We start from the raw sequence: 21,242 nt of genomic DNA, 5'->3' as shown, positions 1-21,242 counted from the left end.
TAAACTTTGTTCATGGAATCTGCGTTTAGATTTAGAGAGTGGAAAAAAATTGTTGATAGTTTTTTTTTTTTTTTACACAGAGATCAACACTTATCAAGGCCCGGAAGCCACTCAGGGATAAGGGTTATTGCAAGTACATTACGTTAGTGAGGAGATTTGATGAAGTGTTTACTTAAGGGGGCGGTTCATTAGGAATTTGTTAACATTAGACTTGAAGAGATCCAAGTTGTAGTCCGGAGGGAAGCAGGCAGACGGAACAGAGTTCCACAGGCGTGCAGTTCTAAGAAAGAAATTGTAGTGATTGTAGCTAGTCGATATAACTTCCCAGCGAACCTCTTGGTCCAGAGTCTACTCTTAATTTGGAACCTAAATACACAAAAACAGTTGGTAACGGACTATTATCCCCAGTTTCATACCGATGTCATTGCCTTGTGGATGCTGAAATACAGCCTTCCATGGAATAGCAACGTTGAGACAATTTTTTTAATATATATTTTAGATTGGAGCTTTTACTTCAGCCTGCACGGTCTGTGTCTTTCCCAGAGTCGCAACCTTTAACTTAGCTTTTTTTGCGTCTTCTCTTTAGGGTTCTATTCGAGCTTCCCATCGAATCTCAAGGTTTAAACTCTACTCTTAATCCGGAAATTTATCCTCAGATATAACAACACATCGTTCCTTTTTATGCAAAAAAAAAAGGTCAATCGTTAAACTATTTTTGTATTATAAACATTTAACACGTAACTGTAAATAGCCTAAACTGGTTTTAAAACTATTTGCTTTTCATTTATAATTTATTATAAAACACATTTTTTGCAAGTCACAAATTTCTATCATGTTATTGTTTGGACCGGTGGTTCCCAACCTATTTTGGGCCATGCCCCACCTAGGCATTTCTAAAATTCTGATGCCTCCCCTTTGTGATATTTAATTTTTGTTATTAAAAATCCCTCTGTTATTCAGTGAAGTAAGCTTAAAAGGCCATTAACTTGTATCTAAACAAGGTTCCAAAGAACATGGCATCTGAAAAATAAATAAATATATGAAAATATAAAAAAACAAGCACTCCTATTTCGTTGTCCATTTATTAAAGAGATAAAAAAAAACAACCTCATCCTATATCATTTGTGTATTTCTTTCTTTATTTGTTTGCGCACTGTTATCCTCATCTGTATAGTTGCTGTTTCACGAAGCCCCTGCCAACCACTTCACTGGCCATCGTCAGGCAGCCAACCACGCCTCTATCCATTGCGCCACGGGCCACGCAGTTGGCTGCCTGACAAGAGCCAGAGAAGTGGTTGGCCGGGGCGTCGTGGAACAACAATTATAAAGATGAGGATAACAGTCCGAAAATAAATAAATTCATCCTATTTTCAACTTTTGTCCATACTTCACATCATTGTAACACCTGGTTCCCTGCATTGCTATAGCCTTCTTTATCCTTTATTGTATTTATTTGCTTCCCCACCAAAGCAAATTAGGCACAAGGCCGTTTTTAATGTGGGGTAAAAACCAGCACGCTTAAAAGTAGGCAAAAAGGGGGCACTCTGGTTACCAAAAATAATAATTGTCTCAGTATAGAGGGTTTCCCCTCCATTGACTGGTAAAAATTACCGTAATTGCAGCATCTGCAGAACAGATACTACACTTTGATCCCGGCCCGAAGGGTAAAGAACAACAGAAAAACCTTTATATATATGCTATATATTTCATTAAATAAAATGGACATATTTTTGTCTATAAATTATATTTTCGATCCTTTTCAACTTCCAAATAACAGTCTTCACTTCTGGTAGGAACTGGCTGATGTAATCACCATATTAGTCATAAGTCCGAGTACTTTCCAATCCTCCAGGATTTATCGTCAGGGATAAATTAATTTAACTGATTTTGAACAATATATATATATATATATATATATTTGTAGTCATCGACATACAGTCCTGTTTCGTTGTATCACAACGCATCAGTGCCGCTAGACTAGCATCTCTCCCAAGCCAAGGATTAAACCTAGAAATTTAACCACGGAACTTATATATATATATATATATATATATATATAAGTTCCGTGGTTAAATTTTAAATTCTGAAAAAACAACATATAGAAACATATATTCGATTTAAGAATTTATTGCTTGACAAAAAGAATATATAGAAGGGGTTATTTTAATTTCTTTAATCCATGGATTTTCAACAATGGCTCATATCATCAGAGAAAATGAAATGCAGTTAGCAAAATGTTCAGCTGCGAATGGACGCTATTTTGCTTTTCAGCACAATTATTGAAAGTATTTTTTTGAGTGGTTGTGGATAATTATATGGAGAAAATTATACGAAAAGAGAAGTTGATACAACCTGGATAATCCATTATTCCTCTAATGATATGAGCCATTGTTGAAAATCCATGGATTAAGGAAATTAAAATAACCCCTTATATATATTCCTTTTGTCAAGAAATAAATTCTTAAATCGAATATATGTTTCTATATGTTGTTTTTTCAGAATTTAAAATTTAACCACGGAACTTATATATATATATATATATATATATATATATATAAAGTTCCGTGGTTAAATTAAGTTTCCACGGAACTTATATATATATATATATATATATATATATATATATATATATATACATATATATATATACATATATATATATAAGTTCCGTGGTTAAATTTCTAGGTTTAATCCTTGGCTTGGGAGAGATGCTAGTCTAGCGGCACTGATGCGTTGTGATACAACGAAACAGGACTGTATGTCGATGACTACAAATATATATATATATATATATATATATATATATATATATATATATATATATAACATCCAGTTATTTTGTAGAAGGTTTTTATTCTTCAAGCTCTTTGTATCTTAAATCGTTAGTTTGTAGTGTTTGGTTTGGTTGTTTTATAGTGGATTTTATCGTTTTTGTTCCCTGCTCTGCAGAACATGAATGGGTTTTTAGATGGGAGAGGGAAAAGGGTTACAGTATTAATGTTTGGTACATTACAAGTTAAGAAATCAGCCAGGAAGTGGAGGAGTTAGAAAGAGAAAAAGGGGAAAATGGGAAGAAAGAAAAAGGGGGGGGGGAAGTTGGATTGTTGTTTTTGGTTTTGGTTTTGCGGAACATAATTAAGTTTTGCTTCTCGGCCTTTTGGCTAAGATCAAAGTGTAGTATCTGTTGTAGAAAAAACAAAAATCATCAATAGGTTCTCTACATTGCAATGCAGACGACAATATATTTTGGATTGCTTCACTGCAGGGGAGTCATTTGGAGCTCCCTCCCGATGTTCCGCGAATGCGTCCCTAACTATAGCAGTCAATCAATCGATTTAGTTTAATAATAGGTGACTTCATCGGTTTCGACGACAACAAAAAATATGGTAGGGTGAAACTTTCGTTGATCATCATTAAATCCCGGGCAACGTCGAATCTCCTTGCTAGTCAGTAATAAAATACACTATGAATTAGGTGCCGTATTAAAGGGAGCACCACATCGCAATTACACGCAAAGATCGTGCAAGTTTCTTAACATGTCTAAGAGTGGGACGACCTGTGATTGATGCATCATCCAAAATGCGACACCATTTCATGTCTTTACTTTATTTAAGACAGAGTTGAAAGAAAGACTACGTTAAAGACGTTGCACTTCAATGATAACATTTCGGTTCTGAAATGTGGCATGTATTTTTGTGTTAACAAATCAAAGAATTACGAATAACAAGAATGTTATGTTTGACGTTCATCTTCGTCGCCAACTGTTATGTTTGCAGGTTGAACCAAATAACGTATAAGGCAATACTAATGAAGACTCAACAACAAAGGTAGATCAATAAGAAGTGTATTAGAAAAAGTATATTCACAGTATATTTACATAATGTCAGGTAAGAGAGTCTTGGCTGGAGAACATATCTGCTCTCGGCTCGGCTTTCGGTGACTTCTGATTAACACACTCTCAGACTAACCGAATCTTGCTATTTATGTGTAATATTATCCACATATGTAAATGAGTGAGTGCCACCACAACAAAGAAAAACAACAACAAAATAAAGTGAAAATGTTTAAAATTTAAACGATCTTACTAGTAATCTTTCGAATTCTTGTCGGCTAGCATTTCTGTTCGTAATGACATTCCCGACTTGACCTGAAATTAAAAAAAAAGAAAACAATGAGAATATATATACATATACACACTGACACATACACATACACACACACACACACACAATATATATATATATATATATATATATATATATATATATATATATATATATATATTGAAACTCCGCGGAATAAGGACTTTGTAAATTGTTTTCTTGGAGTATTCAGTCGAAAAAACAATTTTGATTGTAAAGTTCAACTTACAGTTTTTTCTTTCTCTTATAATAAACTATACTCTCTATTGCGCATTGAGCTTTTTCTTCGGCTGAGATTAAATTATCTATAATTAAGTACTGGCGTTTATATTAGTGTAAAGTTTACCATTGCGTATATCAGGTAAACACTACATCCCTTTGATTTCATTAATATATATATATATATATATATATATATATATATATATATATAATGGGTTAAGAAACTGGGAGAGACTGAAGGAGTAAGGAGAGAGGAGTTATCCAGAGACTAAGTAGTATACCAGGGTTCGTCAGGCTGGTGTGGATGAAACGCGGACTATTTTATGTAGCTTGTTTCCTTTCTTTATAAGGGAAATGGTTTCCATAATGTTTTATTGTTAAAGTTTTTTTCATTCAGCAAATGTGGCGGAAGGCAATTCTTGTGACAATTTTCAAACGGCATAATGTTTGAATTTAGCGGAATAATCTTGAAACAATTGTAACTGTCGTTGAAATACACTATTTGTTGCTATCAACATATTCTTTGAAGTCTTGGTTGTTGTTAAAACAACACACAAACACACACACATGTGGAAATATACTTTATTTCCTTATAATATATACCAATCCTTATTTAATAAGCTCAATGTAATTACAGAGCAATATAATGAATGAATGACAAAAGTCTATATTCCAATTATTATAAGGTATTTGCAGCGTCTCTTCCAATTTTTGTATTTTTAATCATGTCACACTTTCTTTCCTTGTGACGGATTGATTGTTGCTATTTCTTCTGATGAGTTGAGGGCAAAATAGATTCACTGATTAATATGATAATTAAGTGATTGATTTTGTACTACAAAACAGATACTGTCGAGAATTATAAATGTAGACTGTGTTAAAGGAATAAATTGTAAGACACAACATCATGAACTTTGGTATATAGACTTTTGTCATATATATATATATATATATATATATATATATATATATATATATATATATATATAAGTGTTTACTGGCTTTTGTAATGTGGATTACCGGTGTGAGAAATTGTGTAGAAAATGAACAAAATTAGGTAAATATATTTGATATCTTGTAGAATAATGAAATACCGTACATCTATTTATATTTTCAAAGTAATATACAACATCACATACAAAAACCTGTAAATAGGGACTTACAGTTTTTTCAGACCGAGATTTTTGGTGTCTTTGATATTTCGGGATAACATCCCTTTATCAAAATGAAATAAATAAAAACCGATAAATATTTACAAATGTTTCACTATTACCTACATATACCTACCTACCCTTCCGATTTACCCTATTTTTAATTCCTATTTATCATATTATCCTATTCCTTCATTCTCATTTCATATCTAAATGTCATTAAGCACAATTGTCTTCTATATTTCTGTATTTTGTATAATTCTGGCCCTTCTTTTCTCATGATGAGAAGCATTTGGCTTCAAAATACCATTGTCTAAAGAGGTTTTTCTTAATTTTCCCTTTAACTTTTTCTTTCTTGATCTGATGATATCATTCAAAAACGATAGTGTTTAAATATATCGTTAAGTGGTAGTTCATTTAGAACTGCTTTAAAGTTTCACCGCTCACTCATTTTTCGACCACATTTCAAATAATTATTATAGTTTATAAATCACCTTCTCAGCTATAATGTGAATGTTTTTTTTCAATTTTCGTTCAGTAAAACAGGAATTATGATGAATTTACTGGTGTTCAAAATCGTAAAAAAAAACAAACGTAAGGAGGTGAGCGACGTTTTTTATGACGGGTTTCCATAGCAACCCCGTCGCTTCACCGACTACTGTTGCTACCAATATGCACATAAAGTTATCAACAGTACATAAGGCCCGAGCAAAGCCGGGCTGAACTGCTAGTATATATATATATATATATATATATATATATATATATATATATGTATATATATATATATATATATATATATATTTGTTTTTCTTTGAACGAGATTCGAAAACGGGACCTAATACTTTATATATATGTGTGTGTGTGTGTGTGTGTGTGTGTGTGTGTGTGTGAGTGTGTGTGGTGTATGTTTGTGTGTGTGTGAGTGTGTGTGTGTGTGTTTATGTGTGTGTGTGTACGTATTTCTAATTTGTCAAAATTTCAACCTAAGGGTCACAATTAAGAACGCGTAAAAAAGTGTCTTCCATTATCATTTAAATTTTCAAAATGGACGACATTTTCGTTCATTTTTGGAAATTGCTAAGATGGTATAACAAGACAAACGAATAAGTGAATTCACATTCATGTTTTGGTTTCTTATATATTTTCTTTCTACAAAAATTAAATAAACGAGTATACTTTAGATTCTCGAAGATTACCGATTATTAATTGCTTCAATCACACTTTTATTGATTTTGGAATGCGAAAACATAGCTTCTTGGGTTTCGGTCGAATCCAAATCGTTATCACCTCCCGGCATCAGTCCATTAAGCTAAACGACTAAAATAACATTTTAAAGAAACAACATCACATGTTCTACTGTTCACATGTTTATTATATTGCCGGAAACTGAAGTAAGACCTAATATCTATATTCATGCAATTATGTCAAAAATGTTCGTGCGTTTGTATGTTCCTACTTACGATGTCTCCCCACGAGGACAGAGTTAGACACCAGGGTCGTTTTTTAATGTGGAGAAAAGGAACAAACATAAAAATTGTCTCAGTTGTGAATGATTTCTCCTCCACTGACAGAGAACAAAAAATTGAAGTGCAGCATCTGAAGAACAGATATTACATTTGTACGTGTTTGTCGTCTCTACGTGACTTACACATAATTGATTATTATATTGTACCCAATATATATATATATATATATATATATATATACGAGCAAACAGTTAATAAAACATGTTAGAAAACACTTGGAAATGAGTTGAAAACATATTTAATCTGAAAAGGAAACACTAGATAAGTGGATAGTCCTTAATCCGCAGAGTTTCGAAGAAATACTTTCCTTCTCATCAGAGGGTAGGAATTAGCAAAATGCGGGGTCGGGTTTTGCATGCAAAAGTATTTGATGAAACAACAAATAAGTCAAAGATCTTACTTAAAAACAAAAAAAAGTGAAGCAGAGGGAATATGGTAAAGAAAAAGGTGATTACACATTAATAAAGTTAATTAATAAATAATAATTAATAAAGTTAATTGAATTTCCATTTTTATTTTATTTTATATATATATATATATGTATAATTATTTTTTTACTATAATAATTAAATACCTACAGACACTAGTGTTTCATCCTTTCGGGAATCTTAAGTGCAGGGTGCCACAATTAACACCAGTCGACAAATTCGAACTCGGCGACACAAGCCATCTCTGGATCGATTAGCAATGACCATATCCAATCGGCTACCATTAACCGCGTGAAATAACGTTGAATTTAAACATCTTAATTTTAAATGTTCTTTACATTAGTCACAGAGTGATCTAATCGTTATACGATGATCTATGCATACGCTCTAAATTGACCGACTTTATATATATATGTATATATATATATATAACATAACTTACTACCTAGCTCTACGTATGTATCGAACATTGTTGAAGTAAATACTAAAAATTTACGCATAAAATTATATCTTTGAATATTAATTTATGTCATTAAATAAAATAGTTATATATATATATATATATATATATATATATATATATATATATATATATAGTAGTAAGTTATGAAAATATATATGGCGATTTAAGCTACACAGCTTCATCCTCGTTAGATCGTCAGGCATAAACCTGACGAATCCTCACGAGGAATTAACGCGGAATATTCTCCGTAGCTAAAATTGCCACATATATTTTCATAACTTACTACCTAGCTCTACCTATGTATTGAGCACTTTTGAAGCAAATACTGAAAATTTACGCATAACATTATATCTTATATTAATTTAGTTATGGAAATCAAATATTCAAAAGCGTAAACTATTAAAACAAACTCTTAACTAAATTATTTAGTTATAAAATTCAATCCACGAGGATGCATTTTCGTTTTTTCGTAAATGAGTAAGCCATTTTAATCTTTTGTTAATATTCGAAAAAAAAAAAAAAGGATTATTTCATAAGCCTTCAAGATGTTCAGGGTATTTGAAAGCATTTAGACTGCCGAATAGAAAGCAGTTTATTGTTTCAGGATTCTTCACAAATGCTTATGTATTTAAGTATTTACATCTAATAATTTTATAAAGATTTAAACTATACTGTGTCAATTGCTTTATCGCAGGTTAATAAAATATCAATCTTTCACTAAATATACGTCACACAAAAATGAAAAATCTATCATCAAATGACTGTTTCAAGGTTGGTTATTTCCCAAAACTTTTGTTCAAATCCATGCGATATTCACGAAGTTATGACATTTTATTTATTATCACGTAATTTATACTATCCGTCGCTTTATTGCAGGTCTTTCAAAATGATAAAAAGGGTGGGGCGATTTACGGTTATCGAAAAGGAAATGATTGTTTCTGGACTCGTAGAAGAACTTTGACTTCATTCGTGAACAACCCTAACACCAAATCCAGAAAGGATAAGAGCATAAAGGATAAGGGAAACCTTTCATATCGTAATATTCGGAAAATTCGTAGGGAAGTCAACCGAAACCCAAACAGCACCAGTGCTTCCATTTTCGCAAAAGCTGGAATCGCTACAAGATTCAGACAGGCCTGATGTAATGTGTTGAATGAGATGGCAAGGAACATCAAAACTATTCCAAGGCCTCCATTGAGCAAACAACATAGAGAAAAACGAATGGTTTCGGCACAGAATTGCATGAAAATGGATTACCAACGTGTCCTATTTACAGATGAGACCCGTGCTACTCTTGACGGTCCGGATGGATGGGACAAAGTTTTGAGCTCGAAATGAACTCCAACCCCTTACAGAGTTCATCGCCAACGAGGAGGTGGAGTCATCATGTTTTGAGCGGGAATCATTGGAGATAAGTTGGTTGGATCATTCCGACTCCCAGAGGGTGTAAAACTTATCATCAATGGATACACAGCCTTTTTGAATAAACATTTGTCATCATGGATAGATGACCTACCATTGTCACGTCGCTTTCAGATGATTTTTATGCATGACAATGCACCATCCCATTCTGTTAGGGCGACTGCAGCCTTCCTTGAATCTATGGGCTTCTTTGGAGAATCTCTTATGGTCTGACCACTGTATTCTCCAGACCTTAACCCCATTGAATATCTCTGGCCAATATTAAAAAGAAGAGAAGGAGGAGGAGGAGGAAGAGGAGGAGGAGGAGCAATTTACAGCAATTTACTTCAAAGGATGCCTTGTGGAGAACATAGTTGATATTGCTAGAGCCATAACTCCTTTTTGAGATCAAACAATTGACTTCCCCGGGGGACAAAAGGTTGTTTAAAGTTATTTTTAAATTTTTAAAATGGTGGATATGTCGATAAATAATTCATTTATTTGAGACTTAGCACCTTGTACGTGCTTTTTCTCATTATTTGCCAGAAAAATATAATAAAAAAATATAATAAAAAAATATAATAAAAAAAATATAATAAAAAAATATAATAAAAAAATATAATAAAAAAATATAATAAAAAATATAATAAAAAATATAATAAAAAATATAATAAAAAAATATAATAAAAAAATATAATAAAAAAAATATAATAAAAAAATATAATAAAAAATATAATAAAAAAATATAATAAAAAAATATAATAAAAAAATATAATAAAAAAAATATAATAAAAAAATATAATAAAAAAATATAATAAAAAAATATAATAAAAAAAATATAATAAAAAAAATATAATAAAAAAATATAATAAAAAAATATAATAAAAAAATATAATAAAAAAATATAATAAAAAATATAATAAAAAAATATAATAAAAAAATATAATAAAAAAATATAATAAAAAAAATAAAGTTCGCATGATAAGACATTGTATTTTGGGCCTAAAACAATATTTTAATAGACCTGCAATAAAGCGATGGGCAGTGGAAATTCAACGATAAAGAATAAAATAACTAACCTTAAAGCAGTCGTTTTATGACACAATTTTTATTTTGTTGTGACGTATATTTAGTGAAATATTCATGTTTTACTAATCTGCAATAATGCGATTGACACAGAAAGTTATTGCTGAATTTTTAATTTTGATTTGAAATGATGTATTTTCAAAAACGTTTTCGATAGAATACCTTTACTTTATATATTATATATTATTTTAAGAAACGTTTTTCGCTCTATCTAATCATTTAAATTACGATCGTTTTACAACAATTATACCATATTTCAGAACATTGAATACACGATGAAAAACAAAACAACAAATTCGCACGACTCTTCTTATTTTAATTCAAGCTAGGCCGAAAAGCTGTTGAAACAGCTTGTGATATCAACAAAGCGTTTGGCCCACGAACCTCTACTGAACGCACTGCACAATGGTGGTTTAAGAAATTTCGTGGCAGCGATGAAAGTCTTGAAGATGATGAGAGTAATGACTGGCTATCGGATGTTGACAGCGATCAATAAAGTGCCTTAGTTGAAGCCAATCCACGCACAAAGACAAAAACTTGATAAGTGGGCGTCTCACGAAATGAACGATAACCAAACGAAACGCCGTTATGAAGTGTGATAGTCTCTTTTTTTTTACACAACAAGAAAGATCCGTTTCTCGGCTGAGTTGTGACTTGCAATGAAAAACGTGTTCTTTACGACAACCAGCGACGCTCAGCTCAGTGGTTAGACGCCGAAAAGCTCCACGACACTTCCTGTAGTTAGAGTTGCACAAAAATGGTCATGCTGACCGGTCTCATCCATTACAATTTTTTTAAAATGCAAGCGAAACCATTATGGCGGAAAAGTACTGTCAATAAATGGATGAAATGCACCAGAAACTTCGACAACAACACCCAGCATTAGTCAACAGAAAAAGGCCCGATCCTCTTCCACGACAATGTCTGACATAAAAGCCAAGGATGGAATACTGCTGCCATATCTGGGTAGGAGCTGCTAAAAACAGCCTATCCTGTCTCGACAGAGTACAAAATAGACTTCGTGGCTTAGTGAGGGATGCCCTTTTCTCTTCCCTGCAACCTCTCTCCCACAGAAGAGACGTTGCAAGCCTATCTTTGTTTTATCGTTATTTCCATGGCAGGTGCTCGTCTGAACTCCAATCTCTGGTCCCCCCCTCGCCAATCTTTTACAAAAAACACCCGTCTAGCTGAATCCACTGTCAAAAACTTTCCCCACTCTTTATCTATGCCTAAATCAAAACGTAGATTCCATGAACAAAGCTTCTTTCTTAGAACTGCACGCCCGTGGAACTCTGTTCCGTCTGCCTGCTTCCCTCCAGACTACAACTTGGATGTCTTCAAATCGAACATAAACAAATTCCTGATGAACCGCCCCCTTAAGTAGACACTCTAAATATCCACACTAACGTACTGTACTTACAATAATCCTTATCCCTGAGTGGCTTCCGGGCTTTGATAAGTGGTGACCACCTTGTAAAAAAAAAAAGAAAGAAAAAACTCACGTTGCTAAACCGACCCTGCAGAAGTTTAACTAATTGGGTTACAAAACTCTGCCCCATCCGCCATACTCTCAAGACCTCTCACCTACCAACTACCACTTTTCAAACATTTCGACAACTTTCTGCGTGAGAAATGCTTCAAAAACCTAAGCGATATAAAAAACGCCTTCAGCGATTTCATCGCCACCAGAACGCAAGATTTTTACGTTACTAGCATAAATGCACTTGTTTTGTGTTGGCAAAAGTGTGTTGATTCTGATGCTACTTATTTCGATCAATAATTTTTGTTTGAGCCGAGATATGTTCATCTTAAGAACCGAAAAACATTTTCTTGTCAACCTAATACGTTCGGCATAATCAAGTTGACATACCAGTTCCCATTAGATTATGGAAGTTAAGCAAAGTCGAGCCAGGTCAGTACTAAAATGGGTGACCATTTGGGAATGTCAGATGCTGTAAGGTGCTCTCCGCTCATCTCGGCATTGTTTCCAGTCGTCCTGAACTTCTCCCTACCACTGGACCCAAGCCGATCCAGGAGAGATGTGGTTGGTAATTGCACCACCTTTGCCTCAAAATTTTACATGCAGCTACCCTTGCAGGGGCTATCCATTGTCTTTCGAGACTGTACGGAGGTTTAAAAAATAACTACATCAACTTAGCAACAATTAGTTTTCGTATTATGGACGATCTTTGTTAAATTAATAGTAATAATAATTATTATTAAATTAATAATTAACCCAACGATAGCAGAATTATTAGGGCTTTACTATTCATGTGTGACAAATTAAGACACGACAACGGCACGACAACTTCTACCACTGATCCTCTGTTCGAGCGGAAATTAATATTTATAACTTTATTTCACCCAGGCTTTTTATTATGTTAAAAACATTCCTTTCCAGGCCTATAAAAAATATCGAGAGTTTTTTCTTTATCTTTTGAGGTTTTGTCAAAAGTAAACGCTAGATTGTTTTTTACAAGGGAGCCACAACTTATCAAGGCCCAAAGGCCACTCGAGGATAATGAATGTAATGTGGTAGTGTAGTAACCGTTAGTGGTGCAGGTTGGGCAGAATTTGATTATTTAAGGGGATTGTTCAACAAAAATTTGTTTACATTGGACTTGGAGGCTACCTTACTTTAGTTGACCGGGAGGCAGGCCAATGGAACGATGTTCTACAAGCAGGTAGTTCTAAGAAAAAAAAAACTGTTTATGGAATCTGTGTTTAGATTTGGGTGCAGATAGAGAGTAGGAGAAACTGTTGACAGTGGCTGTAGCTAGTTGAGTGTTTTAATTTTTATGCCTGAATATTGTGACCAAATTTTTTTACGTGCCAAAATCACTTTCAGACTCAGCGGCAACCAGTGGTCGTACCTGATTGTCCGTTGTCAGAGTTTAAATTGTGGCACTAAATCTCGGCGGGTTTAATCGGATGCAATTCTCTATCTATATAAAAGCCAAGTCCGTCCAAGTATGGAGTACTGTTTCTACATCTGAGCAGGATCTGCTAAAATAGCCTATTCTGCCTTCACAGAGTACAAAATAGGCTTCGTAGCTTAGTGGGGGGGTGCCTTTTTCTCTTCCCTGCAACCTCTTTCGCACAGAAGGGACATCGCGAGTCCGTCTTTATTTTATCGTTATTTCTATGGCAAGTGCTCGTCTGAGCTTCAATCTCTGGTCCCCTCTCGCCAAACTTTCACGAAAAACACCCGTCTAGCTGAAACCACTGTCAATAATTTTCCTCACTCTTTAACAGTGCCTAAATCGAAACGTAGATTCCATGAACAAAGATTCTTTCCCAGAAATGCACGCCTGTGGAACTCTCTTTGCCTGTTTTCTAGCTGACTAAAACTTGGTTGTCTTCAAGTCCAACATAAACAAATTCTTGATGAACCGCTCCCTTAAGTAATCCAATCTACCAAATTTCCATTAATAACAACTACTAGGATATTATACCATTGATTACTGTACACTCAATAACCCTTATCCTCGAGTGGCATCTGGGCCTTGATAAGAGGTGACTCCTATGTAAAAAAAAAGAAAGTTCTATGGGCGTATGTCATTCACAAGCGGTTCTCAGTCGGATGCCAGTGTTTGCTCGAATATCGTGGCAAAGTCTAACAGACAGAGTTCTGTAGGAGCAGTTGTCTTGCCTTTGTCGTGCCATAATTTGTCATACAAGAATACTAAAACTTATAAGCAAGCAATTTGATTTACACAATTCTGCCCCAAAATGATCAAAATGTTGTTTATTTTGAAGAGCTGAATCTGTGGCATTGTTGGTTTCCAGAAAACGCCACGTAACCTAGAACCACGACGGCGACGACGACCACCACCACCACTACCATCATTATCATTATTATTATTATTAAAAAATTGAAAAATTGTCAATTGAAAAAACTACGAATTCCCGGTATTTTAGGTATCTGCAATTATAGGTACCGCCAACATCCTTAGGAAAACCCTTGATCTTTGAAGCTCCTGGTTTGGAGTCGGGATTGAGGGAAATCCTCTGGAAATGAATATCATCCCTTTCTAGAGAGACGTTCATAAACGAAATCAGAATTATTATCATTATGATGATGATGTCTAAGTAGTTCTAAGTTTATTTTTAATGAAAATTATTTAGTAAGCATGAGACATAGACAAGATCTCAGCTGAAACCGAATTTATGGTTCTCGATCACGATTCAAGAAAAGTAGGTACCTCCAACGCGCGCCACAGTTTTATCCCCCCCCCCCAATATGTAACGCTAGGTGTATCAGAATTTTGGGGGAATTTTTGACACCCCTAACACAAAACTGCAAAGAAAATATAAAAATCTCGTAATTTCTTATTTAAATGTGCATTGTTTATTTTCTTTATGGAATATACTTCCAAAATAAACTATTAAAGTCGTTTAAAAAATAATAGAAATATTATTTTTTATTTTAAAAAACAGTGTTTACAAAGTGCCAGAGAGACGTTCATAAACCAAATTAGAATTAGAATTATTATTATTATTATTATTATTATTGTTTTTTTTTTTTTTTTTTTTTGTTAAGTGTAGAGGTGTTGTCAGTTAAAATATGTATCGGGAAAGTTAACTTTGGAATTTTAATGTTAAAACCAACAATTAGAAATTCAGCTAGCGTAACCAAAATTCCATGACAAACATCAAGCGATGATTCTTGATTGCTACGTTGCATTGGCGAGGCAAGGAGCAGTTTGAGGATACACGTAGAGTTAGTTTAGGTTTGGCAGTCGAGTTGAACAGACAATCAGAATCAGTTAGCGACCGAGGTTGGGTAGCGGACGGTCTCAGTGGCTCCTCTAGGTCGAGGAATCTATCAGGAATAAAGAGAGCAAAAAGTAGAATAAGGAAAGCGACTTCCAAACGTGGGACACCTGGAATAAAAGCTGCATGAAAATATGACCAGGGACTTCATAGTTGTTCCTTGAAGCTTTTCCAGATCCGTCAAACAAGACCCAAAGATGGACGAAGGTATATTTTCCCTATTTGCCGGAAGTAAAACTCCACAGAACTGTTATCCGCCCCTTTTGTTGTAAAACTGGCTGTTTTAAATCGGTATTGTCCGTATTTGTTAAGCAAACACGCACGCACACACACACACACACGCACACACACACGCAAACATACATACACGCACACACATACACACGCACACGCACACATACACACACATATGCACACACCCTAAACAATGGTTTGGTTTGGTTGTTTTGTTTTACGGCATATCAACCATTTTCAGGTTATTTAATACCGAATCCAATTATTTTGGAAACAATTTTTATGCTTTAAGTTCTTTATATTTTCAAATATTTATTTGTAGAGTTTGGTTTGGTTTGGTTGTAATACGGCATATCAACCTTTTTCAGGTTATTTAATGCCGAATCCAGTAATTTTTTAAATATTATTTATGCTACATCGACTTATTTTATAAAAGGTTTTCATTCTCAAAGCTTTTTGTCAATCGCTAGTTTGTAGTGTTTGATTTGGTTGTTTTATAGTGGATTTTATCGTTTTTGTTCCCTGCCCTGCAGAACATGAATGAGTTTTTAGATGGGAGATGAAAAAAAGGGTTACAGTTTTAATGTTTAGTTCATTTTAAGCTTAGGAAACCAGTCATGAGGTGGAGGAGGGGGGAGAGATAGAAAGAGAAAGGGGAAATGGGAAGAAGGTAAAAGGGGAAAAGGTAGGTTGTTGTTTTTTTGTTTTTGGTTTCGCAAAACATAATTAAGTTTTGCAGAAGGAAGGAGAGAAAAGACAAAAAGCATCAATGTTGGGTGCATTTCGTCTGAGGAGGCCAATATATTCAGACAGCCTGATCTGGTAACACCACACACCCTAAACAACCACAGAGACACTGTTATAACTATATACACATATACTGACATGACTAGACGATTACAACACGCTAAGTTACATACGTTACGAGAGAACGCAAATACGTTACATACGTTACGATAGAACACAAATACGTTACATACGTTACAAGATAACACAAATACGTTATATACGTTACGAGAGAACACAAATACGTTACATGCGTTACAAGAGAACACAAATACGTTATATACGTTACGAGAGAACATAAATACATTACATACGTTACGAGAGAACGCAAATACGTTACATACGTTACGAGAGAACAAAAATACGTTACATACGTTACGAGAGAACACAAATACGTTGCATACGTTACGAGAGAACACAAATACGTTGCATACGTTACGAGAGAACAAAAATACGTTGCATACGCACGAGAGAACAAAAATACGTTACATACGTTACGGGAGAACACAAATACGTTACATACGTTACGGAAGAACACAAATACGTTACATACGTTACGAGAGAACACAAATACGTTACATACGTTATGAGAGAACACAAATACGTTACATACGTTACGAGAGAACACAAATACGTTGCATACGTTACGAGAGAACACAAATACGTTACATACGTTACGAGAGAACAGAAATATGTTAACACGGTAAATAGACTCTTCAGAAGACTATTTTATACAGGGTGAAATCGTAGTATCGGGGGTTTCATTCAATTTATACAAGACCATAAAACAAAAGTCTCAGATCTATCATCTGTGTTGGTAACATCTAATTTAAATCCAAGGCGACCAGCAAATCGGACAATGAATGCACCAATATCCAAAGACAGGGTTAGACGATAAATTTGTCGCCCCCAAAGAAAACAACACTACAGCTAAATTTTAAAACTTTTATTGCAAAAAATCAATACAGGTAACTTGATTACATAATTGAGCTGATATCTATTCAATGCAGCCGCCTTCAACTTACATCGCTGCCTCGATACGGGTCCGGAACTGGGAGCATATCTTTTTCACAGGCGCCGGCGGTAGCTCGGCGAATACTCAGCGGATTGCGACGATCAGGCTGGCTTTGGTGTTGTGGGAGGTCATGTTGGTGATGTTCTCGACGTACGACCAAACAAAGTAGTCCAGCGGGTTCAGATCAGGGAAGGAATAAAGTACAAAGTCGTAGCACTTCTCTCTGAAGCCTTGGTCACTTTGGACTTGTGGGCCGGCGCCGAGTCTTGCTGCCAAACCCAGGGTCTGCCAGCAGCCACCCGATTGCACCAGCGGATCACCACACTCTTCAGCACATCCAGGTACACTTTGGTGTTGACTTTAAACCGACTTCGAAGATGTGAGGTGACCCTCACTTGAAACCACACCAAAGACCATAACCGTGGCTGGAAACTTTGTTTTTTTCACCCTGTGTACATCCCTGTTATTTGTGGCATTTCAGCGATGTATTTTGAGGATGCTGGCAATGGTCCTGTTGTCATAACTTGGATAGGTAGAGAGCATGAGTTGTACAGCGATGCATCTCCGATCTTGCTCGTTGAAGATTGTGCCACTTTCAGACATGATAGAAGGCTCCTATCGCTTTTAGGATTTGTACACAAATGGCCAAGTAGTAGATGGTCTGCAGAAAAAAAAAACAAAAAAGAAACCAAACAAACAAAAACCAGTTTTCATCAAACGGAAATGGAATCATGTCGTCTTTTCTTGGGCGACAGTTGTATCGTTCCACCTCACATATACTCGCAAATACACACACAGCCCGGCTATATAACAGATCTCTCCACATTAAAAACCGACTCTGCGTCTTACATTTTTCTCGGGGTGAGGCGAATAGATGATTATATCTAAAATAAGTTTAAACACAAAATTACATATGCAGGTAGGTAAATAGCCATTTATCTTGCCTTTGGTAACATTTATTTATCATATATTTGTTTCCTGACTAATTTTTCGGTTTGTTGTCTATAATAAAATATACACATAAAAATGTTACTTAGGCAGTTTGGTGCTTCTTCGTTATTCGAACAAAAATCGAAATATTTTATTTCAATTAAAACCAATGTTATCTAATTATTTGTCATGTCGAAATTATCAACATATCCAATTAATTATGAAAAACGATGAAGTGGAAATATATATATATTATTCCTTAATTGGAATTCATTTTTTGAGATGAGCATTATGTTAATTTTTTTTATTTATTTTTATTTTTTTTTTAAATTTTTATTTCGGACTATTAGTCTCATCTTTATTAGTTGTTGTTTTTGGATCGTTTTGGACGTTGTGAACGAATAAAAAAAAAGATCCAAAAACAACAACTAATAAAGATGAGACTAATAGTCCGAAATAAAAATAAAAAATAGATGAAGTGTAAAGTTAATTATTAATGAAAATAGTTTTTGAAATAATCAAACGGAAATGGAATCATGTTGTTTTTTTTCTTGGGCAACAATTGTATCGTTCCACTCTGCATGTACTTGTAAATACGCACACAGCTCGGCTATACAACAGATCTCTGTACGTTTAAAAACGATTCTGCGTCTTAGATTTTTTTCTCGTGGTGAGTCAAATAAGTAGGCGATTATCCGTCTATAAATAATAAAAAAAAGACTGCATTTCCCAATGAAACATTTGTAGATCACCTGCACACGTTTTGCATTCTATGCACCGACAAATCTTAACGGAAAGTGGCGCCTTTCGGATGACAGGCACAGCCAAAACATGAAAACGGCTTATACAAACGCTATAAATACCGATTTGGACATACAAGTACACACTTTTGCAGAATTTATCCCGAAAGTCACTTTTTTTTATTATTTTTAATTTTTCTCATCACTTTCTTCTAGCTTGAAATGGATAATCCTACCGGATGCAAGGCAGTCATACGCAATCTCATACATTCCAACCGAGATAGCCTTTAAATTTCTACCCGTCTCATTAAGCGCAAATATTTGTGTCTATCTTGCACTTGGTTCACCGGGTAGTTTTTAAAATTCCTTTTCATGTGTCCAATTGCTCTTATAATTGCAGGAATGATGGAAATCTACTTAATATTCCGGTTTCTTTTAATGTTGTACATAAGACCCTGGTATTTCGTTATCGTTTCAATCTTGGTGTTACATGAAAGGGCTGTCCCCTTCTCATATAAGTGAGAGGACATATTAGATAAGTAAAATGATATTAAGATAAGGTTAGAATCGAACCCTGTATGCCAGTGTTAAAGATGATAATGAAAAATGGAATGTTAGAAATTCAGTCCATTGTTAATTCTTTTAGAAATAGTTAAATATTGTTCATGTCAGAAAAAGAGTCGATTGTCAATTCTTTTAGAAATCTGGATATTAAATAACGTCAGTTAAACGAATCCACAATGCAAGTTAAAATATAATGTTTAAAAATAGGTTAGAATTAGAATTGAGGATTCTTTGTTTGCCGAAAGTGTGTCTTGGACAAACATGTGTAAATCCATGTGAAGTAGTCACGTTGGTAAACACACTTCTGACGTCATAGACAAAGCAGTTTTCTCAATATAGGAATCTGAGGGGTCGAAGTTAGATAGTTGATGAGTTGATGAGGATCAGATATCAAGAGCAGATCACACATGGTGATAGTCAGTTGTAGAGGAGAGCCCCTTAGAAGCGAAGGGAGGGAAATAGACCATGTAAATCAAAGTTTGAATTCCTGACGTCACCGATCGGTCGATTGAATAATAAAGAAACCAAATATGTTTGTAACTGTTGTCTTGTGTCGTCATTCCTTACAACCAAAAAAGGTAAATGTGTTTTTATCATCATCTTTTACCGAACTCTTGTACAACCCTTCCAAATATTATATCCCTCCTCCATCACATATACGGCATAATTATGTTGACACCGGTTCCCGATGGATCACCGAAGTTAAGCAACGTTGAACCTGGTCAGTACTAAATGGGTGACCATTTGGGACTTTCAGGTGTTGTATGTGTTCTCCGTTTATCTTGGCATTGTTTCTGGTCGTCCTGGTCTTCTTCTTGCCACTGGACTCAAACAGTGCCGATTCAGGAGAAGTGTGGTTAAGGATTGCGCAACCATTGCCTCACAATTACACGCGCTACTGCCCCTAAGGGGTATCCTTTGTTTTTGTCAAGACTGTCTCCCCTCCTCTAATATGTGTAACCAAAAATTATCACAGTCTGTATAAATGTCCACCCCCCCTCGTCACCGTCGTTATTCTTGTATTACGAACCCTGTATCACATGTACCCAATATGTACCCCTATGCAACATTGGCTCTGTTAAACCCAGCATCATTGGGGGGACACTAACTTCTACTAAGGTTGCTTCTTTTTCCTTCTTGTCCCATATCACTATGTTAGGCTTAATAGATTTCGGGATATGTAAGAATAAAAAGTTAAGTTTCTTTGTGTGTTTTTTGTGTAGCTCCAAACTCCTCCACCTAAACGAATTCATATATTAGAGCGTAAAAGAAGCGTGGCTAAAATACTACGCATGTACTGGCGGAGATTATTTAATGAAGAAACACAGTACTTATGGTAAAGAACTAGTTTCAGACATGACCACACAAGGGAGCAAAGTGTAGTATCTGTTCCGGCAGATACTGCAAGCAAAGACCATATGTGGGGGCAACACCACATATAAGTTATTGGTCAATATAGGGGAAACCCTTCATACCAATTGTCACTATCCAGCTCCCTTACTCCCCGGGGAGCTTGTCCCCATTTCCCTTTCACTCCCACATTAAAAAACGGCCTTGTGCCTAATTTGCTCAGTGGGGAAGCAAATAAATACCCTGTAACCAAAGACCATATGTGGGGTTAACCCCACATATCAAACCTTGGTCAATGTATCCAGCTCCCATTTCCCATCCATCGAGAGCTGGTCCCCTTTTCCCTCCCCCTCCCCCCTCTCTCCACGTTTAAAAACGGCCTTGTGCCTAATTTGCTCAGTGGGGAAGCAAATAAATCCAAGCCA

The 21,242-nt window shown here is 34.9% G+C and overlaps 1 protein-coding gene and 1 non-coding gene across 10 annotated transcripts in view; one reads left to right on the top strand and one right to left on the bottom strand.

Annotated features, from left to right (window-relative positions):
- The window catches only part of LOC145269516 (uncharacterized), a 962,295-nt gene that overhangs the window by 187,445 nt on the left and 753,608 nt on the right, over positions 1-21,242 (bottom strand). For all 9 annotated transcript variants that reach the window (XR_013865075.1, XM_080125267.1, XM_080125266.1 and 6 more), the window contains one exon: positions 4,086-4,147. Coding sequence is in view for 8 of the 9 variants with exons in the window: in XM_080125267.1 (XP_079981393.1) it covers positions 4,086-4,147 (62 nt within the window). In the remaining variant the exon portion in view is untranslated. The remainder of the gene's footprint in view (positions 1-4,085; positions 4,148-21,242) is intronic.
- Positions 3,142-3,331, top strand: LOC145269898 (U2 spliceosomal RNA). The gene has a single exon (XR_013865286.1). It is a non-coding gene; the product is annotated as a U2 spliceosomal RNA (small nuclear RNA).

Source organism: Euprymna scolopes, chromosome 45 (genome assembly GCF_053919585.1).
Source record: "Euprymna scolopes isolate OS-2025 chromosome 45, ASM5391958v1, whole genome shotgun sequence".
Lineage (NCBI taxonomy): Eukaryota > Metazoa > Mollusca > Cephalopoda > Sepiida > Sepiolidae > Euprymna > Euprymna scolopes.
The sequence above is the reverse complement of the archived record's forward strand: the minus strand, read 5'-3'. Positions and strand labels throughout refer to the sequence as shown.